The 21,158-nt window shown below is 59.9% G+C and overlaps 1 protein-coding gene across 3 annotated transcripts; it reads left to right on the forward strand.

Annotated features, from left to right (window-relative positions):
• The first annotated feature begins 1,517 nt into the window (after positions 1 to 1,517).
• On the forward strand, positions 1,518 to 8,748 carry RIN1 (Ras and Rab interactor 1). 3 transcript variants are annotated; one of them, XM_065551077.1, is made up of 11 exons: positions 1,518 to 1,694; positions 2,104 to 2,166; positions 2,351 to 2,534; positions 2,897 to 3,011; positions 3,212 to 3,284; positions 3,606 to 3,697; positions 4,153 to 4,956; positions 5,387 to 5,692; positions 6,330 to 6,461; positions 7,233 to 7,384; positions 7,725 to 8,748. In XM_065551077.1, the coding sequence occupies exons 2-11, from the start codon at positions 2,141 to 2,143 to the stop codon at positions 7,977 to 7,979; spliced, it is 2,139 nt and encodes a 712-aa protein (XP_065407149.1). In that variant the 5' UTR covers positions 1,518 to 1,694; positions 2,104 to 2,140; the 3' UTR covers positions 7,980 to 8,748. The 3 variants fall into 3 exon arrangements, with proteins under 3 accessions (XP_065407149.1, XP_008177942.1, XP_042705696.1); XM_008179720.4 differs by lacking the exons at positions 1,518 to 1,694; positions 2,104 to 2,166 and adding an exon at positions 1,729 to 1,932; XM_042849762.2 differs by lacking the exon at positions 1,518 to 1,694 and having other exon boundaries at positions 1,948 to 2,166.
• The last annotated feature ends 12,410 nt before the right edge of the window (positions 8,749 to 21,158 follow it).

Below are 21,158 nucleotides of genomic sequence, written 5' to 3' on the forward strand. Positions count from 1 at the left end.
GCACCCCAACTTCACAGGCTCTGGAGAGACTACAAGGGCCTTAGAGTGAGTGGAACTGGGTCACGGGGTGGGTGGGGGGATCTGTCACAAACCTGGGAATCCCACCCCGATCTTGGTTCTACCCCATGCTGGACTTTCAAACCCTCCTGCCAACTGCCCACAGGGGGTCTCTACTAGTCCCTCCCCACATTGGGGTTTTAGCCTGACACCCCATGAGTTGTGCAGAGAACTGATCTCCTGGATTCCAGCACCCCACTACCCTCCCCATGGCTCATCTCCCTTCTCTGCATGCCCAGCTGATTGGGGTCTGGGATCCAGGACTCCTGGGTTCTATCCTCAGTTTTGGAAGGACTGTGGGGTCCACTGGGTTGGGGAGGGGGGTGCTGGCTGGAAGCCAGGACCCCTAGGTTCTCTTCCCAGTTGGCTGTCTGACAGTGGCAGAGTCCACGCCCCTGTTTGTGCCTCAGTTTCCCTCCTCGTAGTGGGAGCCACTGTGGCCTCCCTGATGTCAGGGTGAGGGGATAGGGCATCCGGGCAGGGCTCTTAGGTGGGGGCTGGGGACAGATACAAAACCCAAGATAAAGCAAGTCCATGGGGGATGGTGCCAAGGACCCCTGGTGTCTGGGGGCGGCCAGGCAGCTGCCAGGTTTGGCTGGCGCCCCAGACATGCTCAGAACCCAGAGCATCTGAGTCCGACGTGGGAGCGAAGGGAATAATTAATTAATAACGACACTGCAGGCAGCGAAGGGGTAGCAGGAAGGGGGCACTGCCAGGTAAGGGCTTGTGGTGGGGGGGCATTGGGATGGGGCACTGGCAGAACTCCCCCAGGATGAGCCGCGATGTCAGCTCCAGTCACATCAAAACTTCACTCCGGGCAGGGAGGGAGCAGCCCGGCAGTTATTTATAGCTCAGGGCCTGGGGGGGGGCTGAGATGGGGGGTGGGAGATCAGGAGAGCTGGGATCTGGCTTGGTCCTGATGGATTTTCCATTTTTTGCTAATCCTCTCCCCCTCTCCGCCCCCCCCCGCTCCTCCATCTACTGCCCTGCCCCCCCCCCTCCATTTCCCTGTGATTATACACACATAAGTACACACCTGGCCTGCAGCCCTCAGATTGACCTTTCTCTCCCATCTGGAAGAGGAGTAGTGTCTCTAGAGTTTAGAGCAGGGTGCTGGGAGCTAGGACTCCTGGGTTCTATCCCAGCCCTGGGAGAGGAGGGGTGTCTAGTGGGAGGGGGGCTGGGAGCCGGGACTCCTGGGTTCTAGCTCTGGGAAGAGAGTGGGGTCTAGTGAGTAAGAGCAGGGGGCTAGGACGCCTGGGTTCTATTTTTAGCTCAGGGATTAGGGTCTAGTCACTAGTGGATTAGATCAGAGGGGCTGAGAACTTTTTCACTTGACCAGAGCTCAAAGATCCGCAGCTCGCTTGAGCACAACCCTTCTCCGTGCCTCAGTTTACCCCTGTACAAAATGGGCAAGCTGGGAGGCTGGTGTCTGTTCCTGGTCCCCCTCTGTTCCCCCTGCCCCGGGGCTGGGTTGCTGATTAGATCTGCGCCCCCGCATGGGCTGTGCCAGCCCAGACAGCTTCGCCTTGGAAACGTGACTGCGCTGCGGGGGGGGAGCCCGTCTGTCCCTGCCTCGGGCTGGGGCTGGCTCTGGCTCAGCCCGGCCCAGCCCTGTGCCAGGGCTGGGTGTGACGGTGAGTCAGAGCCGACGTGCGCATTCCTGGCCCAGGCACGAACAGCTCCCCCGTCCCGCGGAGCCGCGGCACTGTGTAGCCGCTGCCGCAGCCCGCCCTGTGTAGGAATCCCCCCCTCTCCTACTGAGCTCCCGGTACAAGCAGCCCCCGCGCACCACCCCAGAGGCGGCTGCATCTCAGCGCCCCGCCAGCGCTCCATGCCCTGGGGAGAAGCATATTCCCAGCAAGGGCCACGTGGGTATGAGTCGTGCCCCTTCCTGCTCCTCCTGCAGCTTCCCGGTAGCGTTTCAGGGCTGGCGTCAGGCTGGGCTGGGCTGCCCCACACTCAGCCGCCCCTGCGGGCCCCAGAGGAGTTGGTACCAGGGGAAGGGGGGCGCTAAGGGTTAACAGCAGCTCCTGTTTCTGGCAGAGGGAGCCTGTCTCCGCAGCCTGGTCACCCAGCCGAGATGGAGCCCCCGGACCAGCCAGACGGGTATGGCAGAGGGGCCTGGGGACAGGGAGGTGGGGGGGAGCCAGGACTCCTGAGTTCTATCCCAGCGAGGGGCTAGTGGGTTAAAACAGGTGGGGCTGGGATCCCGGACTCCTGGGTTCCATGCTTTGGCCCTTAGTGCTAGAGGCTCCCCGCCCTCCTCACAGCTCTGTCTGTCCCTCCTCAGTCTGGGGCGTGGCCCTGTGTACGATGTCCCAGACCCACACGTCTTCCCCCAGCCCAGACCAGCACGGGGGTCTCCGAACAACGTCAGCCTCCTGGATCGCCTGCTCCTCACCCAGTCTGTCTGGCTGCAGCTGAGCCTCAACTCTGCCACCGCCCTGCACATCCTGCAGCGTGAGCCCCCCGGGGTGAGGGCTCAGGGGTGCCTCTGCCGGGCTGGACACTGAGGGAGATGGGTCCATTGGTCTGAGGGGGGGGGGGATCATGTAGGATGGCCCCTACGGCTCATCTGGGAAGGGGAATGATACAGGGCTAGATGGGTTCATGGCTCTGACTGGGGATGGGGGACAAAACCCAGGCCAGATGGGGTCCATGAGGCTGATGGGGGGGGGGGGAATCCCACACTGGATGGATTTATGGGTGTGTGGGGGGGAATCCCACACTGGACGGGTCCATGGGGCTGAGCAGGGAAGGGGGTGGATATCGGGAAATGTTCCAAATCCCCAGCCCCTGGTAGCCCCTGCTGATGGGTGCCCCATTCCTGCCCCAGACATTCCTGGTGCGCCGATCGAACACACACCGACGCCGGGTGCTCTGCTTGCGCCTCCTAGATGACTTGGCCCCGGCCTTCGTCGCTAGCTACTGCCTGCAGGAGAAAGCAGCAGGTAGGGATGCGTCTGCGCTGCCCTCTGCCCCCCAGGGAGCACCACGCCTACACACAGTCCTGCATCTGGGGCCCTACTGAGCTCCCCAGCTCCTGCAGTACGGTATCCCCTAGTGCTGCACTTGGCCAGTAGGCAAGTACTGACTGCCAGGGGAGAGCGCCTCCTAGCGCTGCAGGGTCTGAGGGGCCTTCTCTTTGCAGGCATCTCTCTAGAGGGCTCATCCTGGAGCTTCCCAGACCTGCTGCACCTGGTGGCCTCCTACTGCCAGAGCCGGTGAGTGGGAGGATGGGGGACATCCCCAAATCTGAGCCCCTGAGCTTCAGCTCTCCCCTGCTCCCAGTAGACTGAGATCCTGTAGTGCCCGGAGCAGTGGGGGACAGCGGAGGGGTTATAGGACAGAGGGCATTGGGGCAGCCCTGGGGGAGAGAGCAAAGGGCAGAAGAGGATTGGGGAAGTGCCCAAGGGGGAGGGGCAGAAGGGAATTGGGGGAGTGCCCGGGGGGGAGGGGCGGGGCAGAAGGGAATTGGGGGAATGTCCCTGAGGGAGGAGGGAGCCCTGGGCCTGTTGTCAGAGCCTGATGCACTGTCCCCCTAGGGAGGTTCTCCCGGTCACCCTGCGCCTGCCCCAACCCATCCAGCAGGCGGTGTCGCACAAGGAACTGGAGGCCATTTCCCACCTGGGCCTTGGTGAGTGACACCCCCCACAGCCCTTCCCCCTGGACCCCTCCCTCAGCGTCCCCCCCGACATCTCAGTGGCCCCTACACTGATCTCCCTGATCCTTCCTCTCCCTTCAGTCCCCCTGGTCCCTCCCTGCCCATCCTCTCTCTGTGCCCCATTTCCACCCCATTACCCCCATCCCCACAGCCACTCCCCTTCCCCCATCACCCTGCACCTCCTCCCTGCACCCCCCAGGTAGCTGGGAAATCCCTCCCATCCCTTCCTCCTCTAGTTCCCCTCCCCCCCGGCCTGGGGCCAGATTGGAGCTGGCACTCCCTAGAGGGGAAAGGCTCATATCCCATTCTGCCCCCCTGAGCCAGCCAGACCTCCCACCTTGGGGCTGGATCAGAGCCAGCGCCCCCTAGAGGGGAAAGCCCATGTCCTCTCCTCAGTGCTGACCCCTCGTTTCCTCCCCCCTCCCCAGAGTTCTGGAGCTCTTCTCTCAATGCCAAGGACCCCCCGGAGTCGCCTGAGCCCCCACTCTGTGAGGATGCTGCCCCTGCAGCTGGCCAGCTGGGTGCAATCCCCACGCGGAGCCCAAGGGAGCTGGACTGTGGCCTGGGCAACGGGGCGCTGGGCTTCCTGAACCCCCTGTTCCAGGGCAGGGATGGGGGCTCACGGCGGGACGACTTCAAGCGCAGCATTAAAGTGCGGGTGTCCACCGAGACCTCCAGCCCTCTCTCACCACCCCCCAAGCCACCGCCCCCCATCCCTTCCAGCCAGACTGGGATGCTCCCCACCCCGCGCCGAGAGCCGGGCCAGTACACATCGCTCAGCATGTCGGGGTATCGGGTGCCCCAGCGGGCTGGGGAGCCCCTTAATCCCAAGCCAGCCGGGAGCAGCCTCCCATCCCTGCAGGAGCTGGACAGCGGGTCCCCCAGTGGCTCAGAGAGCGAGGGGGGTGGGGGTCCTCGTGCCCCCTCACCTCCTGCCCAGCGCCGCCCCCGTGCCCCCCTGCGCTCCATGAGCGATGCCGTCCTGGCAGTGCTGGCCCCTGAGAAACAGCTGGCACGGGCCGTGGAGGGGCTGGCGCGGGACCGGAGCACCAGGCTGGGAGCCAGCATCCAGGATTTCCTGACCCTAGTGAGGGGTGGCGGGGGGGAGTGGCGGTCCAGCCACGAGCTGCTGAGTCCCGTCCGGACCTTCCTGACCCACACCAAGGCCCAGCTGCTGCACAGCCCAGCCCTGGAGCTGCCGAGCCCCACGCTGCTGCCTGACCACAGGCTGGGTGAGTGGGGCTGGGGGGAGGGATCCAGGATGCCTGAGTTCTATTCCCAGCTCTGGGATGAGTATGGGGTCTACTGGGTTAGAGCTGTGGGGCTGGGAGCTAGGACTCCTGGGTTCTGTCCCCAGCTCTGGGAGGCGAGTGGGGTGTAGTGGTTAGAGTAGGGGTGGCTGGGAGCCAGGACTCCTGGGTTCTAAGAGTAGGATGGAGTCTAGGGGGTTGGGGCGGGGGGGAGCCAGGATGCCTGGGTTCTATTCCCAGTTCAGGAAGGGGAATGCGGTCTAGTGGGTTAGAGCTGGGGCGGGAGAGGAACCAGGACACCTGGGTTCTGTTACCAGCTCAGGGAGGGGAGTGGGGCCTAGTGGGTTAGAGCAGTGGGGCTGGGAGCCAGGACTCCTGGCTCTGGCCCATGTAACCCACTCCTACCCCGCAGACGCTGTGCTGGAACGGGCCCTACATCGTTGTGTGCTGAAGCCTCTCAAACCAGTGCTGGCATCACGGCTGCGCAGGCTACGCGTGGCAGATGGGTCCCTGGGCCAGCTCCAGGAGAACCTGCGGCTGGTGCGGGAGCGGGGCCCTGGTGCCTTCCCAGCACGGGCGACCCTGCCTAGCCCCCATGACACCCAGCGGGCACAGCGCAAACTGCTGCAGCTTCTGCATGCCTATTCGCCCAGCACCCAGGTGACACTGCTGCTGCAGGCCTGCAAGGGTGTCTACCGAGCCATGGGGGCAGCCCCGGGTACGGATCCCTTCATCCCTTCCCCCCTCCCCTCCTTCGCCCACGTGATGCTGCTCCTGCAGGGCTGTAAAGGTGTCTGCAGAGCCATGGGGGGTCCCCCTAGCACAGCCTTCCCGCCCAGCCTAACCTGCATGTCCCCTCCCCCTCCGCTCTTCCTCGCCCAGCACCCAGGCCTAGGAGAGCATCTCTGCAGCCATAGATCTGTCCCCAAGTACAGACAACCCCCATATGGCCCCCTGTTCCCCAGCACCATTCCCATATCACCCAGCCTGGCCCCCTCCCTCACCTCCAACCTACTCATTCCTACAACCTCCTGATCCTCCCCCCATCCCCATAACCGACCCCTGTGTCCCTCCCCCATCTCACATATCCACCCAGGGCCCCCCCACCCTCCCCAGTCCCCCCGCCTGTGCACCTCACCCCATGCCTCCCTGGATTCTGGGATCCCTCCCCCATCCCTGCCCAGCCTGTGCTCTCCATGCTGCCCACAGCCCCCTGTTGCTGGGAGCCCCCCTCCCCCAGCTTGTGCTCCCAATGCCGCATGCATCCCCTGCTGCCGGGACCCCCCCTCCTGATCCCCCTATGTTCCTGCTACATCCCTGCCAGCACCCACTCACTTGTCCCCTCTTCCCCTCAGATGGGAGCTATGGGGCGGACGAGTTCTTGCCGGTTCTGAGCTTCATCCTGGCTCAGTGCGACCTGCCCCAGTTGCTCATGGAGGCTGAGTACATGATGGAGCTGATGGACCCCAGCCAGCTCCTGGGGGAAGGTAAGGGAGACCCCTAGGCCCTCCACTACCCTTTTTCCTTGTCCCCCTGAGCCAGTCAGTCCCTGGGGCCAGATCAGAGATGGTGCCCCCTAGAGGGGAAAATCCCTGAGTCCGTTTACTTCCCTAAATGGGAGGGACCCACCTAATCCTCTGAACGTGAGCTCTGCGATCCTGGGGTGTGTAAACAGGGGAATCTCGACTAGGAGAAGGGAGGTTCTGTTACCTCCGTGTGTGGCGCTGGTGCGGCTGCTGCTGGAATCCCGCGTCCAGTCCTGGTGCTCACAATGCAAGAGGGATACTGGTAAATTGGAGGGCTCAGAGAAGAGCCACGAGCATGACTAAAGGCTCAGAGAACAGGCCTCAGAGTGAGAGACCCCAGGAGCTCGATCTGTTTAGTTTGACAGAGAAAAGGCTAAGAGTGATCCCAGTCCAAGTACCTACGTGGGGAACAGAAACGGGAGAGCAGACGGCTCCTCAGTCTAGCAGCCAAAGGTCTAGCAAGAGCCAAGGGCTGGAAGCTGAAGTTGGACAAATTCAGACTGGCAATAAGGTGCACCTTTGTAAGTGAAGGGAATTAATCAGGGGAACAACCTCCCACGGGCTGCATTCTCCCTCGCTGGCAGTGTCTAAAGCAGGGTGGGATGTTTTTCTGAGATCCGTGCTAGTTCCTCCAGGAATCAATTCAGGGCAGCCCTGTGCAGAGAGGGGGCCAGCCTAGAGAATCCCCATGGGCCCTTCTGGCCTGACAATCTACGCCCCATCCTCCCCCAGGGGGCTATTACCTGACCACTCTCCAGGCCAGCCTGGCCCTGCTGGGGCGTTTCCATGAAGAGGAGCCCATGGAGCTGCGCCCTGATGTCCAGAGAGCCCTGAGTTGGCGGCACCAGAGCCCCTCAGGGCGGCCCCCTGGGAGCCCATGCCAGGTACGTGGGGAGGTGCTCTGGGGGGAGTCATTGACGGGGACTCCCTGCTACCCACCCAGTCCCTGCCCCCTCCCCTCCCTGCTATCCACCCAACTCCCGACCCCTCCTGACCCCTCCCCTGTCTACTCTCCGCTCCATCCCTACCCTCTTCCTTACCCCTCCCCACTGCCTGCACAGTCCCCCCATCACCCCTCACGCCTGCTCAGTCCCTATCCCCCATGTCACCCCATCTGCCTCAGTGCCCACTCAGTCCCTGCCCCCATCCCAATTGATCCCTGCCACTCTTAGTCCCTCCCCCCGCCACATGCCCACTAAGTCCCTGACTTGCTCTGCCTTCCAGGACCCACCGCCTGAGAAAACCCAGGCCCCCTGCAGTGGGTGCCACTCCACCACACCTGCGCTGGGAGCCCAGGGGACGGTGGAGCAGCTACAGAGGCACCCCACAGACAACAGTCTCCCCCTGCACCCTGAGGGCCAGCACCAGCCCCAGGAGCACCCGGCCCAGTACCGCCACCCCGGGGAGATGGGACCTGGGCCGGGAACCCCACACAGGCTGCTCCGCGAAGCGGCTGTCGACCTGGATGAACCCCTCTGACCTGGGATGCCTGGTTCTGTCCCAGCTCTAGGAGGGGAGTGGGGTCTAATAGGTTAGAGCAGGAGGGCTGGGAGTGAGGTCTCCTGGGTTCTAGTCCAAGCTCTGCTGTGACTGGCTTTATGACCACTTCCCTCTTGGTGCCTCAGTTTCCCCCTTATGTAAAACAGGGTGAATAAGACCTGCAGCAGTGTGGAAGGGATGTCTGTCCCAGGTAGCCCCTCCCTGTTCCACTCTCGGGGGGAGGGGATTCTGGGGGAGCCTTTTCCTCACTCTGGGGGTGGGGCAGGGAGTATCAGCTTGTGACAATCACTCCTGACTTGAATAAGAGTCCGTTAAATGCCAAAAGAGAGAGCAAGAGAGAGAGAGAGGGAGATTCTTTCTCTAGTGACACAGATGATCAATGTACATACATCAGGGGGATTTGCTGGCACAAAAACCTCTTCTGCTGATGGTATTTTTGTAGGGCCTACTTTATTAAATATTTTTTGGGGGGGGGAATTAATTTTTATTTTTTATTCTCCCAAAAGCGACATGGCTGGTTTGTCCGAGCCCTCAAATTTACAATTTGTTCATATATTACAAGAAAAGGAGTTCTGTAACAAAATGCTCTTGTATCAATATTATTGTAGGGCCTACTTTATTTACTATTTGTAAAAAAGATTTACTTTGTTTGAAGAGTGGCATTCTTTGTTTTTAACTCGAGTCTGTTTTTTTTATTTTCTGAAATTCCATATGTTTTTGATAAATACAAACACAAAACTCTCCTGTTGATATTATTGTAGGGTCTGCTTTGTTGGCCGAACAACGTCCAATCTGTTTAGCTGTCTCTATCTGTAACAAGATAACTTTTGAACACTGTGTACAATCAATTCCAACGTTTCCAGGAACATTCTAGGCATCAATGGGCAAGAGCCGATGGATGTTGGTGAAAATCAGATAAACCAAAAGGGGAAAATGGGAGGCCCCTGGAACTCCAGCATCTGATAGCAGAGCCATGGCTTCAAGTCCCTCTGCTGCTGACAACGATTAACACCTTCCAGCACAACACCCCCCATCATCTCAGCTCTGCCCAGCCTTCAGGTGGAGTTTGAGACGTTGACACCCTGTGTGACTGAGTTCCTGGACAGACAGAGAAGAAATGAAAATGGTGGGAGAGGAGGAGGGACAGACAGTGCCCCTGGCATGGGTGGAAATAAGGGGGCTCTGGTGTGAGGGGAAGGCAGACAGACAGACCCCTTGGCAGGGAGGAGAATGGGGGCCCCTGGTATGGAGGGAAGGGGGAGCTGACAGACCCATGGCAGGGGAAAGGGGGAGCTGACAGAGCCCATGGTGGGACGGGAATGGGGGCCCCTGGTATGGGGAAAGGGAGAGCTGACAGAACCCGTGATGGGGGGGAAGGGGAACCCCTGCTGTGGGGGGAGGGGGAACTGACAGAGCCCATGGTGGGGGGGGGAAATGGGGGCCCCTGGTATGGGGGAGGGAGGGCAGACAGCCCCTGGCAAGGAGGAGCTTGGGGGAGGGGCAGGGAACCCCTGAACGAGAGGGGAATGGAGGGTGGCACCCAGGCAGCTGGGGACGGGGGAAGGAGGGATGCCAGGAACCCTGGTGGGGGCGATGAGCTCGGCCGACACCAGCTGTGAAGCGGGCGCCCTGGCGGGTTTCACTGCGGTTTTCCCCCAAGGCACCATGCCCAGCTCTGTCTGTGGCTGGACACCGAGGCTCTACGCCCAGCTCCCCGGCCTGTGGCGGCCTGCCTGTCGGGCGAGGGCCTTGCAGCAATGGCACAGCCTCAGGGACGTGCCTAGCACCCGGGGACAGAACCCCAGTGGGAGGGAAATCAGGCCCATCTGGCGGGGTAGGCAGAATGGGGACACTGGTGCCCCCTGCTTAGCACATCACAGGCAGCAGCTGCTGCACTGAGTGGGGCACTGGCCTGGAGTCCGGCAGCACGTGAGGCTTTTGAGGGGAAGTAGGGCTCCGGGGGGCGAGGAGGAGTGTGGGGATGGGAGAGGCAGCCAGGACTGGAGGGATGGGCCCCACTGACTGCAGGGAGCTGGCACAGGCTATGGGGCCAGGTCCCCCTGGCCTGAGCACTGCCCCCACTTTGGAGACAGACAAGTCATGAGTCATGGGCTGACTCCTAGCCAAAGGGCCCTGAGTCATCACTCCACTGTCCTAGAGCCCAGCCCCAGACATGAGTTCAGAGCGGTTCTCTCAGGTATCCCAGTGCTCCCGGGACAGGGACTCTCATGCTCCCCATATGCCCTGTTACTCCGATCCCGGGGCCCTTCTCCTAATCCACACAGTGTCCCACAGTGGCCCAGTTGGGATCCCTGGGGCCCATCTAGGGGACACGTCCTCGGGTGCTGAGCTCTCTGAGGGCTAGGCCAGGCCCCCGCCCTCCTTCCTGGGATAAGGATATATTTGGAGTCAGATCCTTTCCCTGTGGGCTGTATCTGAACACTTCTATGGCCAGGCTGAGGAGTCTCTCATGAGCTACTGCGGGGCCTGGCACAAGGCGGGGTTACTGCCGGAAGGCTGGCTGAAGGCCTCAGCCCCTGCCAAGCCACGCCAGATGGAGTCTAGGGCTGCCGGCGTGGACTTGGCTCACGACCGATACGTCCGTCCTCTTCACTCCACAAATGATGGGACCCTGCTGGGCCACGCAGCCTCTTGCCCTTTTGTGATGCCACCTGCCAAACTGCATCTATGCTGCATGCAAGCTCAGCTGGGGACAGCCTGCAGCCCAGACTGGATGGGAGCACTCCTACCCAGGGTTCCCTCCTCTCCCAACTGGGGAAGCACCTGGCTGCAGTTTGGGTAGGAGTCCCCTTCGCCCCAGCCCTTCCGACAGGAACAATATTGCTGGAGGCATCTGTGCTCGATTGGGGAGCCCACCTGGACCATCACGTAGTTCAGGGCAAGAAGAGTTGCTCTGATGGATCTCAGAGCAGGGCACAATGCGAGGATGTTCTCCAGACCGGCCATTCCAACCGGTCCGTTCCTATCACCACAGACAATATGACCATGCTATAAACGAGCAGGGGGAGGGAGCTCCTCTCTTTCCCGTCCCCATGGTCACAACAGATGTCGATCCACCCACCCCATTGCTTCCCAGAGTACTAGGACACAGCAAACAGGACACCGTGCTAGTTCTCCTACTGGCACCCACGTGGCCGAGGCAATAGTGGTTCCAAGATCCTCTTGGTTTGTCCACTTGTTGTCCCATCCCATTCCCTCTGCTGCCAGGGCTCCTCTCACAGAACAAGAGAAGGGCTCGTTCCCCCGAGCTGTCCTCCCTCCACCTGACCACTTGTTTCTTGGCTGGGTGTCCGAGCTAGAAACAATAGGCAGCGCACAAACAGGGACACAAAGTCTCTTGCTCAGCAATAGAAAGGACTGCATAAGAATGGGCCACACTGGGTCAGACCAATGGTCCATCTAGCCCAGTATCCCGTCTCTGATAGGGGCCAGTGCCAGATGTGTCAGTGGGAATGAAAAGAACAGGGCAATTATCAAGTGATCCGTCCCCTGTCGCCTAGTCCAGCTTCTGGCAAACAGAGGGTTAGAGACACCCATGTGATGGGGCTGTGTCCCTGACCTTCTTGACTAATAGCCACTAATAGATCTATCTTCCATGAACTTACCTATTTCTTTTTTGAACCCAGATATCCTTTTGGCCTTCACAACATCCCCTGACAATGAGTTCCACAGGCTGATTCCATGAGGAAAGTGGGCAGCTCCAAGTGGAAAGGATCCATGGCTTGGCGGGACCAGCTCGAGCTTGTACTGGGGCAGTCTCGCGTAGCTGACAGTCTGGACTCTAGTATCAGAGGGGTACCCGTGTTAGTCTGAATCTGTAAAAAGTAACAGAGGGTCCTGTGCACCTTTAAAACTAACAGAAGTATTGGGAGCATAAGCTTTCGTGGGTAAGAACCTCACTTCTTCAGATGCAAGTAATGGAAATCTCCAGAGGCAGGTATAAATCAGTAGGGAGATAACGAGGTTAGTTCAATCAGGGAGGGTGAGGTGCTCTGCTACCAGTTGAGGTGTGAACACCAAGGGAGGAGAAACTGCTTCTGTAGTTGGATAGCCATTCACAGTCTTTGTTTAATCCTGATCTGATGGTGTCAAATTTGCAAATGAACTGGAGCTCAGCAGTTTCTCTTTGGAGTCTGGTCCTGAAGTTTTTTTGCTGTAAGATGGCTACCTTTACATCTGCTATTGTGTGGCCAGGGAGGTTGAAGTGTTCTCCTACAGGTTTTTGTATATTGCCATTCCTGATATCTGACTTGTGTCCATTTATCCTCTTGCGTAGTGACTGTCCAGTTTGGCCAATGTACATAGCAGAGGGGCATTGCTGGCATAGGATGGCATATATAACATTGGTGGACGTGCAGGTGAATGAGCCGGTGATGTTGTAGCTGATCTGGTTAGGTCCTGTGATGGTGTTGCTGGTGTAGATATGTGGGCAGAGTTGGCATCGAGGTTTGTTGCATGGGTTGGTTCCTGAGTTAGAGTTGTTATGGTGCGGTGCGTGGTTGCTGGTGAAAATATGCTTAAGGTTGGCAGGTTGTCTGTGGGCGAGGACTGGCCTGCCTCCCAAGGTCTGTGAAAGTGAGGGATCATTTCCCTGGGCAGCGATTAGTGCCCCCCAGCCCCATGTAGACAGTTTGTCGGTATTCTTCCACCATACCAACTCCCCATTTCCCTGGGAGTATTTCCACCTGGAGTGGAACCTGCCCCAGTCTGGGACCTCAGTGCAGTGTGAACCGGTCTGATGAGATCACTCTTTGAACCATGCTCTTTTCTTCACTGACCCAGGAAAGCCCCCTGTCCTGCAGCAATAACATCAGCAGGAATGGTGGGGGGACTAGGGGCTCTTACAGCTGACCCTCCTTATACAGTTTTGTTCCCAGACAAGGAGTCGCTCAGGCCACACCCTAAGTTCATACCCAGAATTGTGTCTGAATGCCATCGATCCCATTCACGCCATCCATTTACCCAAGTGTCACACGAGGGCCTGCCCCTTTAAGGCCCAGGAGGCCTTGGACCAGTTGGCCCTGTTCAGTTAGCTGCAGCCTGCTGGGTGTGGGCCTTAAGAGGAAAGAAGCCCAGCAGAGCAGAGTGGAGTGTAAGGTGAGGGGGGGAAGGTGTCTGGGTGTGGCTGCTTGGGAGGGGCTGTGGGGGCAGATGGGAAGCATGGCTGGCCTGGAAGCTGAGCACAGCAGGTGTATGTGAATTAGAGGAAAGAGGACAGATCCCTTGGGAAGGAAGGAGTGGATCCAGTTGGGAACTGGGGCAAAGACTCATTGGGAGGGTTGTTGATTCCCAAGATAGGGTGGATGTCTGTTAATGAGTTAGCTGGAGGGCCACATCACTGCAGCCTGTCATCCCTATGGCAGGAGTAGGCTGAAGATTGTTGTGGGGAAACTGAGGCAGAGTGTGCTGCCATGCAGGGCTTCGCTGTGAGGGACTGCTCTGCGGTGGTGAGTCTTGTACTGCTGTGTGGTATCTGAAACGTCACAGAAACGGGGGAGGCCAAGAAACACACGTCATGGATTTGGAGACCTTTAGCCTTTTCCCCCCAGACACAAAACCATGCGGCCCTCCCTGAGCCAGTCTGTCTCGTTGGCTGGGGGAATGGCAGGTGCTGTGGTCTGAGCTGCAGCTGACGTGTCTTGAGGCTGCCACACAAGATCCCCCAAGCACGGTTAGAGCTCATTTGACAAGGGCTCAAGGTGTCCTTCGTGGGCCACCTGAGGAGCGTTCCTGGAGCTGAGCCACCACATGTGGTTCTATCCATACCCTTCCCGGGTACTGCAGATGGGGCAGGCGATTCTCCTGTGGGTGGCAGGCAGGGCTCGGAGCCCTGCTCGGGAGGCCCCTGGAATGTAGCATGCATTGGGACAAGCACTGGAGGAAGATAGGGCAGTTATCTGCAGTGGCAGGGATTCTTTGCAATGTGTTGGCCCTGTGTCTGTTCCACATCCTGCCCCCCTTCCCCTCTGCTGTGGAGCCTGCTGTCTGCTCTGGGAGCCCTGCTGGTGAAGGCACTGGTCCACTCCACCTCCTCGAAATGGAGCATGGGGTAGTTGGGGTGCAGGTGTGGACCAGAGGGGCGCTGCTGGCAAAAATATCTGCTCTGGGAGGACTGTGGCACCGGGCACCTCTAGTGGAATACGCCCGGGGCAGCACTTCTCAAAAGCCCATCGCTGCTGTCCAAGGAAGGAACCTTTCTATGGCTTCCCTAAGGTCCTGGTGGTAGGTACGGCAATGTAAGAGCCAGTCAGCGCACACACGGGGTCCGGCTGGAGCACTCCCGGTCTCGTTTCAGCACCAGGATACTTCCTGCCCCTGGTGAGGGTGCAGCTGTACCAGGATACAGGATAGCTGTACACAAGGGGAATAGGATAAGTGGGGTTAAAGCACCGTTATCCTGGGATAACAGGATCCACCTGAGGGGCTGTCCTGGGATAACTGTGTCACTACAAAATCAACCTCTGTGTGCGCCCCCACTCCCAACATTGTTCTACTGAGGAAATCCACTGTGTGAAGCGCCGGGCCTAAAGAAATCCTGGAGTGGTTTGGTGCCAGAAAGACATGGTCATGGTCTGTGCCCCTGAGCCAGTCCCCTGCCCTGGGGCTGGATTGGAGCTGGTGCCCCCACGGGAAAAGGCCCATATCTCATTCCCTGCCCTCCTGAGCCAGCCGGTGGGAACCGGCACCCAAAAGACATTAATTGAAATGTTAAATTCATCATTGAATCAACTGAATAGAGTCCAGGTGTAGTGCTGCGATCACGCCTGCAGGGGGCAACATCACTCCATCCGTATCCTTAAACAGGGATTGTAACTCAGTTATGAATTTGGAGTGTTGTAAGGACAGCCCAGGTCTGGGACAGCAGAGGCTGTGGGGTGGGATTGAGGGGCTCTGGCGGAGCTGAGGGGGGAGCCCAGGGCTGGGATTGAGGGGCTCTGGCGGATCTGAGGGGGAAGCCCAGGGCTGGGATTGAGGGGCTCTGGCGGAGCTGAGGGGGGAGCCCAGGGCTGGGATTGAGGGGCTCTGGCGGAGCTGAGGGGGGAGCCCAGGGCTGGGATTGAGGGGCTCTGGCGGATCTGAGGGGGAAGCCCAGGTCTGGGATTGAGGGGCTCTGGCGGAGCTGAGGGGGAAGCCCAGGGCAAAAGGCAGTGGGTCAGGATGAGAGTGGGGAGCCCAGGGCTGGGATACAGAGGGGCTGCAAGCTGGACTGGAAGAGCATCGGCAGAGCTGTGTGCATTGGGCCAGGCTGCAGGATCTTTGGCAGCACCGGCTACAGCAGCTGACGCCCTGTGACTGGCCCAGTTCTATCCCTGGGCACTGACCCCTGTCCCCGTCCCACCCACCCTCGTGCTCCGGCCCCAATTCCCTGCCCTTGCGTCAGCCTGTCCATGGGCCAGCGGGGCCGGGAGCAGCTGGGGCTGCTGTGAGCTCATGTGGGGAGAGTGTGGAGCTCTTCCCCACCCCTGATTGCTGCACTTCCCCTGCACCATGGGGCCTTTCCCCTCTGGCACCAGCTCCCATCCAGCCCAGGCCGGGGGGGGGAGGGGGACAGGACTGGCTGGCTGGCTGGCTCAGGGGGGTGGGAAATGGCACATGGGGCCTTTTCCTTCTAGTTCATTTGCCCCATAAGAGGTAAGTTTGCCAGGTCACAGCCTGGTCCCTAGCAAGGCAGGATCTGCCCTCCACAGGGGCAGTAGCACCCTTGTGCCTCCTGGAGTGGACCCTGCATGGCTGGGGAGTGGGGAGAGGGTGACTGAGGGGTGGGGAGGGCTGTGGGGGGGTTGCTCTGAGCAGGTGAGACTAGGGCACGTTGGGTGGACAGGGTTCCTGCAGGGCGGGGAGGGGGCACATTAGATTGGGGGAGAGGCTATGAGTGTTAGGGGATCTTCTGTGCGTTTAGGGATGTGGGGTTCCTGCAGATGTGCTGGGGGGCAGGTTTCCTGCCAGTGGGGTATGTGGGCTGTGGGGGAAGATGCTCTGTGTATGTCTCTCCTCCATGGGGACATACACAGAGCTATGAGGAGGGGTGGGTGTTTTGGTGAGTGGCAGCTGTGTGGGAGAGGAGCTCTGTGTCCTCCCCCCGTCACTCCCTGCTGGCTGTTGGGCTCTGGGTTTGCTCCAGGCTGAGCCAGCACCGCCCAGGCCCAGCAGACGCTGTGTGAACCCTGAGGCCCCACCCTGCATGGCGGTCTGGGGGGGGGGGGATGAGCTCATCCAATGGGGGCTTGGAATAGCACATGCTGTTTGTCCTGTCCTGGAGCAGTGGGGGGGGGGGGGGGCAGCACTCAAAAGGACGCTGCCAGAGGGACTATGGCCCTGAGACACCCCCACTCCACCGGGGAAAGTAATGTCCCTGCTCCCAGCCAGGCCCTCACTCAAAGCAGAGACAGGCCCAGGTGTCCTCTGAGTGGACGAGCTCAAAGTTAAATAGTGAGTCCCCACCCCACTCCCACAGGGGGGGCTCTCGCCTAGTAGTCAGGGCTGATCCTCGGGCCTCAGGACAGTGCTGGGGGCTGCTGCACTGCAGGACTGGGGTTTGTGCAAGTATCCCACCTCTGTTGGGGAGGGATAGCTCAGTGGTTTGACCATTGGCAGGTTGTGAGTTCAATCCTTGAAGGGAACTGGGGTAAAAATCTGTCTGGGGATTGGTCCTGCTTTGAGCAGGGGGTTGGACTAGATGACCTCCTGAGGTCCCTTCCAATTCTATGATCTGGGGTGGGGCAGGGGGGCTGTTCATATGGGGGCTGTTTATAGAGGGAGCATGGGGGGACTGGAGTGAGGTCTGTTGTGGGGGCTAGAGGGGATCAGAATTGCCTCCCCCAGTCCATCCTGCTGTCAGTGCCTCCCTTTGGGCTCTGAGTTGCTCCCCCCACACACTGTCTACTAATCCCTAACCCCCATTCTTCCTTTAGCAGGCAGAACTGGTATCTCCCCTCATAAACCCCATCAGGGGACCCCAGCCCCCTTTGGGCCACAGGAAGAAGATTCCAGGCCCCCCATCTCTGTGTCAGTGGCAGCATCCACGCTTCCCACTCTGATGTTAATCTGTATACGCAGGATGCTTCTCTCATCCCTCAGTCTCACCACAACTTTGCCCCCGCCCAGGAGTCAGCCCCCTACATCTGTGGGGAATGGGACACAAGGTCTTTCCCTCTATGGGGGGTGGGGTGAGCTGTTGTGGGACAGGATGGAAGGACTGTCTGGATCGGGCCTGTAGGGTTTATTGGGTGGGGAGGGGGGAGTCTCCATTCCTGTTTCTGCTGGATCCCTTGTCAGCAAGCTCCTGGCAGCCCGGATGCTGGGTGCCTGTGTGGGAGGAGGAATCATGGGGTTGTGTCGTTGTCGCTGCGGGTCACTCAAGGACAGAGAGGGATGGCTGGAAGCTGCCACCCTGTTCCTTCCTGTCTGTGACCCCCTGCTCACCCCTGAGCTATATTTATCCACTCTGGGAAGAGGTTGCTTGCTTTCCTTTCCTGCTGGGGCCACATTCCCTGGGAACTCAGACCCCAGGGGGCTGGGAATCCAGCCTGGACTACGCTCTCCCTGCTGCTAAGCAGGGTCTGTCCCACACTGCACAGGGCTGAGGGACCAAACCACTGGACTGCAGGAAGGAAACAATGGAGCCTAGTACTTCATAGGAACCAGGACTCCTGGGTTCTATGTCCTGGCTCTGGGAGGGGAGTGGGTCTAGTGGTTAGAGCAGGGGGCTGTGAGTCAGGACTCCTGGCTTCTATGTTCTGGCTCTGGGAGGGGAGTGGGTCCAGTGGTTAAAGCAGGACTCCTGGGTTCCATTCCCTGCTCTGTGATAGACTTTCTTTCACTCCCAGACAGCTCTGAAGAGGTCCATATGGAGGGGAGTCCCAGCTAGTGGCACCCAGTGTGTACTGGGGGGTACTGACCCAGCTTGGGTTAGAGGAGGGGAGCTCCAGGCCCAGCAAAGCCTGGCACATGATCCCATTCTTGCTCTCACTGCGCCCCCTCCCCCCCATGGGCGCTCCAGCTGCTGAGCAAATCCAGATGTTGTTGTGGGTCCAGCCGGCCTGTGTCGGGTGGGGTGGGTGTGAGCAGGGAACGCGTGAGCCCATCACATTCCTGCTGTGATGACTCACTTTCCCTGGGGTGCTGGGGTGTCCTGAACCACCTCTCCCCTTAACACTCCACCCCGACTAGAGCTGGGTTGGAACCCAGGAGTCCGGGCTGGGTCGGTGCTGGCTCTGTGCAGGAGAGGCAAGGCTGCGAGTGCCCCTCTCAGCCCGTCGGCCTAGTTAGCATGGCAGCGCGTGTGAGTGTGACCAGCTACAGGCACGGAGGGGATGTTTAATGCACTGTTTCCTCTACACACCCGTGCACACACATACACCAACATGTACACAGAGCCGCTCACCGATACGCACTCTCACCCGCACTCGCCTGCCCAGCGCACTAGTTGTGGGGCACATGCCATATCTCTCGCACACCAACCCCGTGAGGGCTGGGAGCAGGTCTCTGGGCTACAATCCCCCAGGCCTGGAGGTGCTGGGATGGCTGAGCAAAACCAGGGCTGGGTCATACAAGAACAGGGCGCATTCGAAGGGGACACACACACACGCCCAGCCTCCAGGTCTGCCTGGCTCCCAGGGGGAGTTTCCCCCAGGTCTCACCAAGGGCGCAGGAACAAGTGGGGGAGCTGAGAGCCATTGAACCAAACTGTAACTCTGGGTATGATGGAAACCACTTCAAGCCGAGGGGTGCAGCAGCACCCCTTGTTCCAGCACCTATGGGTCTCACCTGTAGCCACTCATAGGCCCCCTGGCCCCACCACACCGCCCTGCCCCAGTGGCTGTCCTCTAAGAGGAGGGTAGATTGGAGTCAGCACCCCAAGAGGGAAAAAGCCCCCTTTCCCATGCCCCATCCCCTGGGAGCCAGTCTCCCCTCCGCCCCAACACACAAATCCTGGGGTCAGATGGGAGCTGGCACCCCCTGGAGGGGAAAGGCCCCAATGTCCCATGCAAAGCTTGGCCCTGCTCTCCCATCCCATCCTTTGGCTCTTTGCTCAGATACTTTCCTGGTGACGTGCAGGTCCTGGCCTGGCTCCTCCCAGACTGTCAAGCCTCAAATATTCCCCACTCCACCCCCCGACCCGGAGATAGACAAGGGGGGACTTCCCCAGGGACTCCTTCTTCCTCCGACCACCACAGCTGCATCCCTCCCCCAGAGAAGGGACAGAGGCAGGGCTGGGCTGCAGGGCTGGAGTGAGGGGCAGTGCCAGGGAGGCTGGGAGTCAGGGCTCCTGGGTTCTATTCCAGCTCGGTTGGGCGACCCCCTGTGAGCAGCGTGTGGGCAGTGCGGAGGTGGGGCGAGCTGTTGGGGGACAGGATGGATGCGCAGTTGCTGGGCTCTGGGGCAGCAGTGGGGGCACAGTGCCACATGGCGCTCGTGCCCCCCTCTGGCTGCTGATGGCTCTACCAGGCGCCGGAGCAGGTCCCATAGGACTGAGACAGGAAATGGGTTTAGCAGGGAATGGGCCTTGCTCCTTGCAGAGCCAGCGCTTTCTCCTGAGCACAGCTCGACCTCCAGCTCTGATGGTGCCCCTCAGCCCCAACCGCCAGCCCCCTGTTATCCCAGCATTGGGCTCCCCCACAGCTTTGCTGCCCCTCAGATATCCCACCATGACACGCTCCTGAGAGACCCTACAAAAACAAAGCCTGACAGAGGGCTACCGAAAGCGTCCTTAGCTCTGAGCCGAGGGGGTTAAACGCAGTTGAACAGGACGGTACAAAGTGGGAGCTGGCAGCGTGCCCAGCCCTTCCCAGCCTCACTTTGCGCTTCTCTTCCCCACTGTCAGCCCCCATCTCCCCTCCACACACACTGTCACCTCCCCCAGTACCCACTGCACCCTCCCTCCCCCTTAACTGGTCATTTGCAGTCCCTATGATGGGACGGGGGCTGGATACTCATTAATCCCATTCACCCTAATGAGGCAGCGCCTGCTCCTGCCCCACCAGCGATCCTGTCACCGAGCCATGGCTGAGCCACAAGATAGCCCCTCCCTGAACCAGAGGGAACCCAGGAGTCCTGGCTCTCAGACCTCCCTCTCTAACGCTCAAGACCCCACTCCCCTCCCAGAGCTGGGGATAAGGGAGGGGAGGGTAGAGCTGGGTCGCTCAGCTTCCCTTTTGTTGTGTCCAGGGCCAGATTTCACACTCACTCCCACATGCCCTCACAGGCGTGAACCAGCCCCTGATTTCCTCCCACACCGCCACAGCCCCCCACTGGCTAGCCAAACTCTGACCGGTTGCATGTCCCTCGCACACCCAGCTGGGTGCACACCCACACTTGTGCACATGCACTAACCATTTGCACACTCAAATGACACTGACACACACACAGACATTCCCCTGCACCTGGCTGTGCACACTCACACCGCACAGACACACACAGACATTCCCCCGTACTGGCTGTGCACACTCACACTGCACTGACACACTCACACTGCACTGACACACACACATACATTCCCCCGCACCTGGCTGTGCACACTCACGTTGCACTGACACACACACTGACATCCCCCCACACCTGGCTGTGCACACTCACACTGCATTGACACACACACACACACATGCCGACATTCCCCCGCACCTGGCTGTGCACACTCACACTGCACTGACACACACGCACACTCCCCCACACCTGGCTGTGCACACTCACACCGAACCAGCCTGCTTTTCCCATCAGGCTCACACACAGAACCAGCACACACGCACACACCCCCTATGAACTCACAAACACACACTCACCCTGCATGCTTCCCTGGCAGTGGGGCTGAGCTGGGGCAAGAGTGATGGGCACAGCAAGGGCTCCTGTATCTCCATACTCAGACAGACCCTGGGGTCCCCCTCCCCCAGCTGTGCTGATGACCCTCAATCCCAACCCACAGCCCCCTGCTATCCCCACTCTGGGATCCTGTAAGATGAGCCTGTGCCTCCCCCATATCTCTGCTCGGTGGGGGAGGTGGCAGGAAGCTGGGGGGGTGGAGAGGGGGCTGTAGCTCCAGCCAAGACAAACAGACTGCCTGGGCTGCTCCTCTGCGGAAGCCTGAGGCCTGGGCCTGGCTGATTTCCAGGGGCACAGGGATGGGCCAGGCTACCTACCTGG

The sequence above is a fragment of the Chrysemys picta genome, chromosome 7 (genome assembly GCF_011386835.1).
Source record: "Chrysemys picta bellii isolate R12L10 chromosome 7, ASM1138683v2, whole genome shotgun sequence".
Taxonomy (NCBI): domain Eukaryota; kingdom Metazoa; phylum Chordata; order Testudines; family Emydidae; genus Chrysemys; species Chrysemys picta.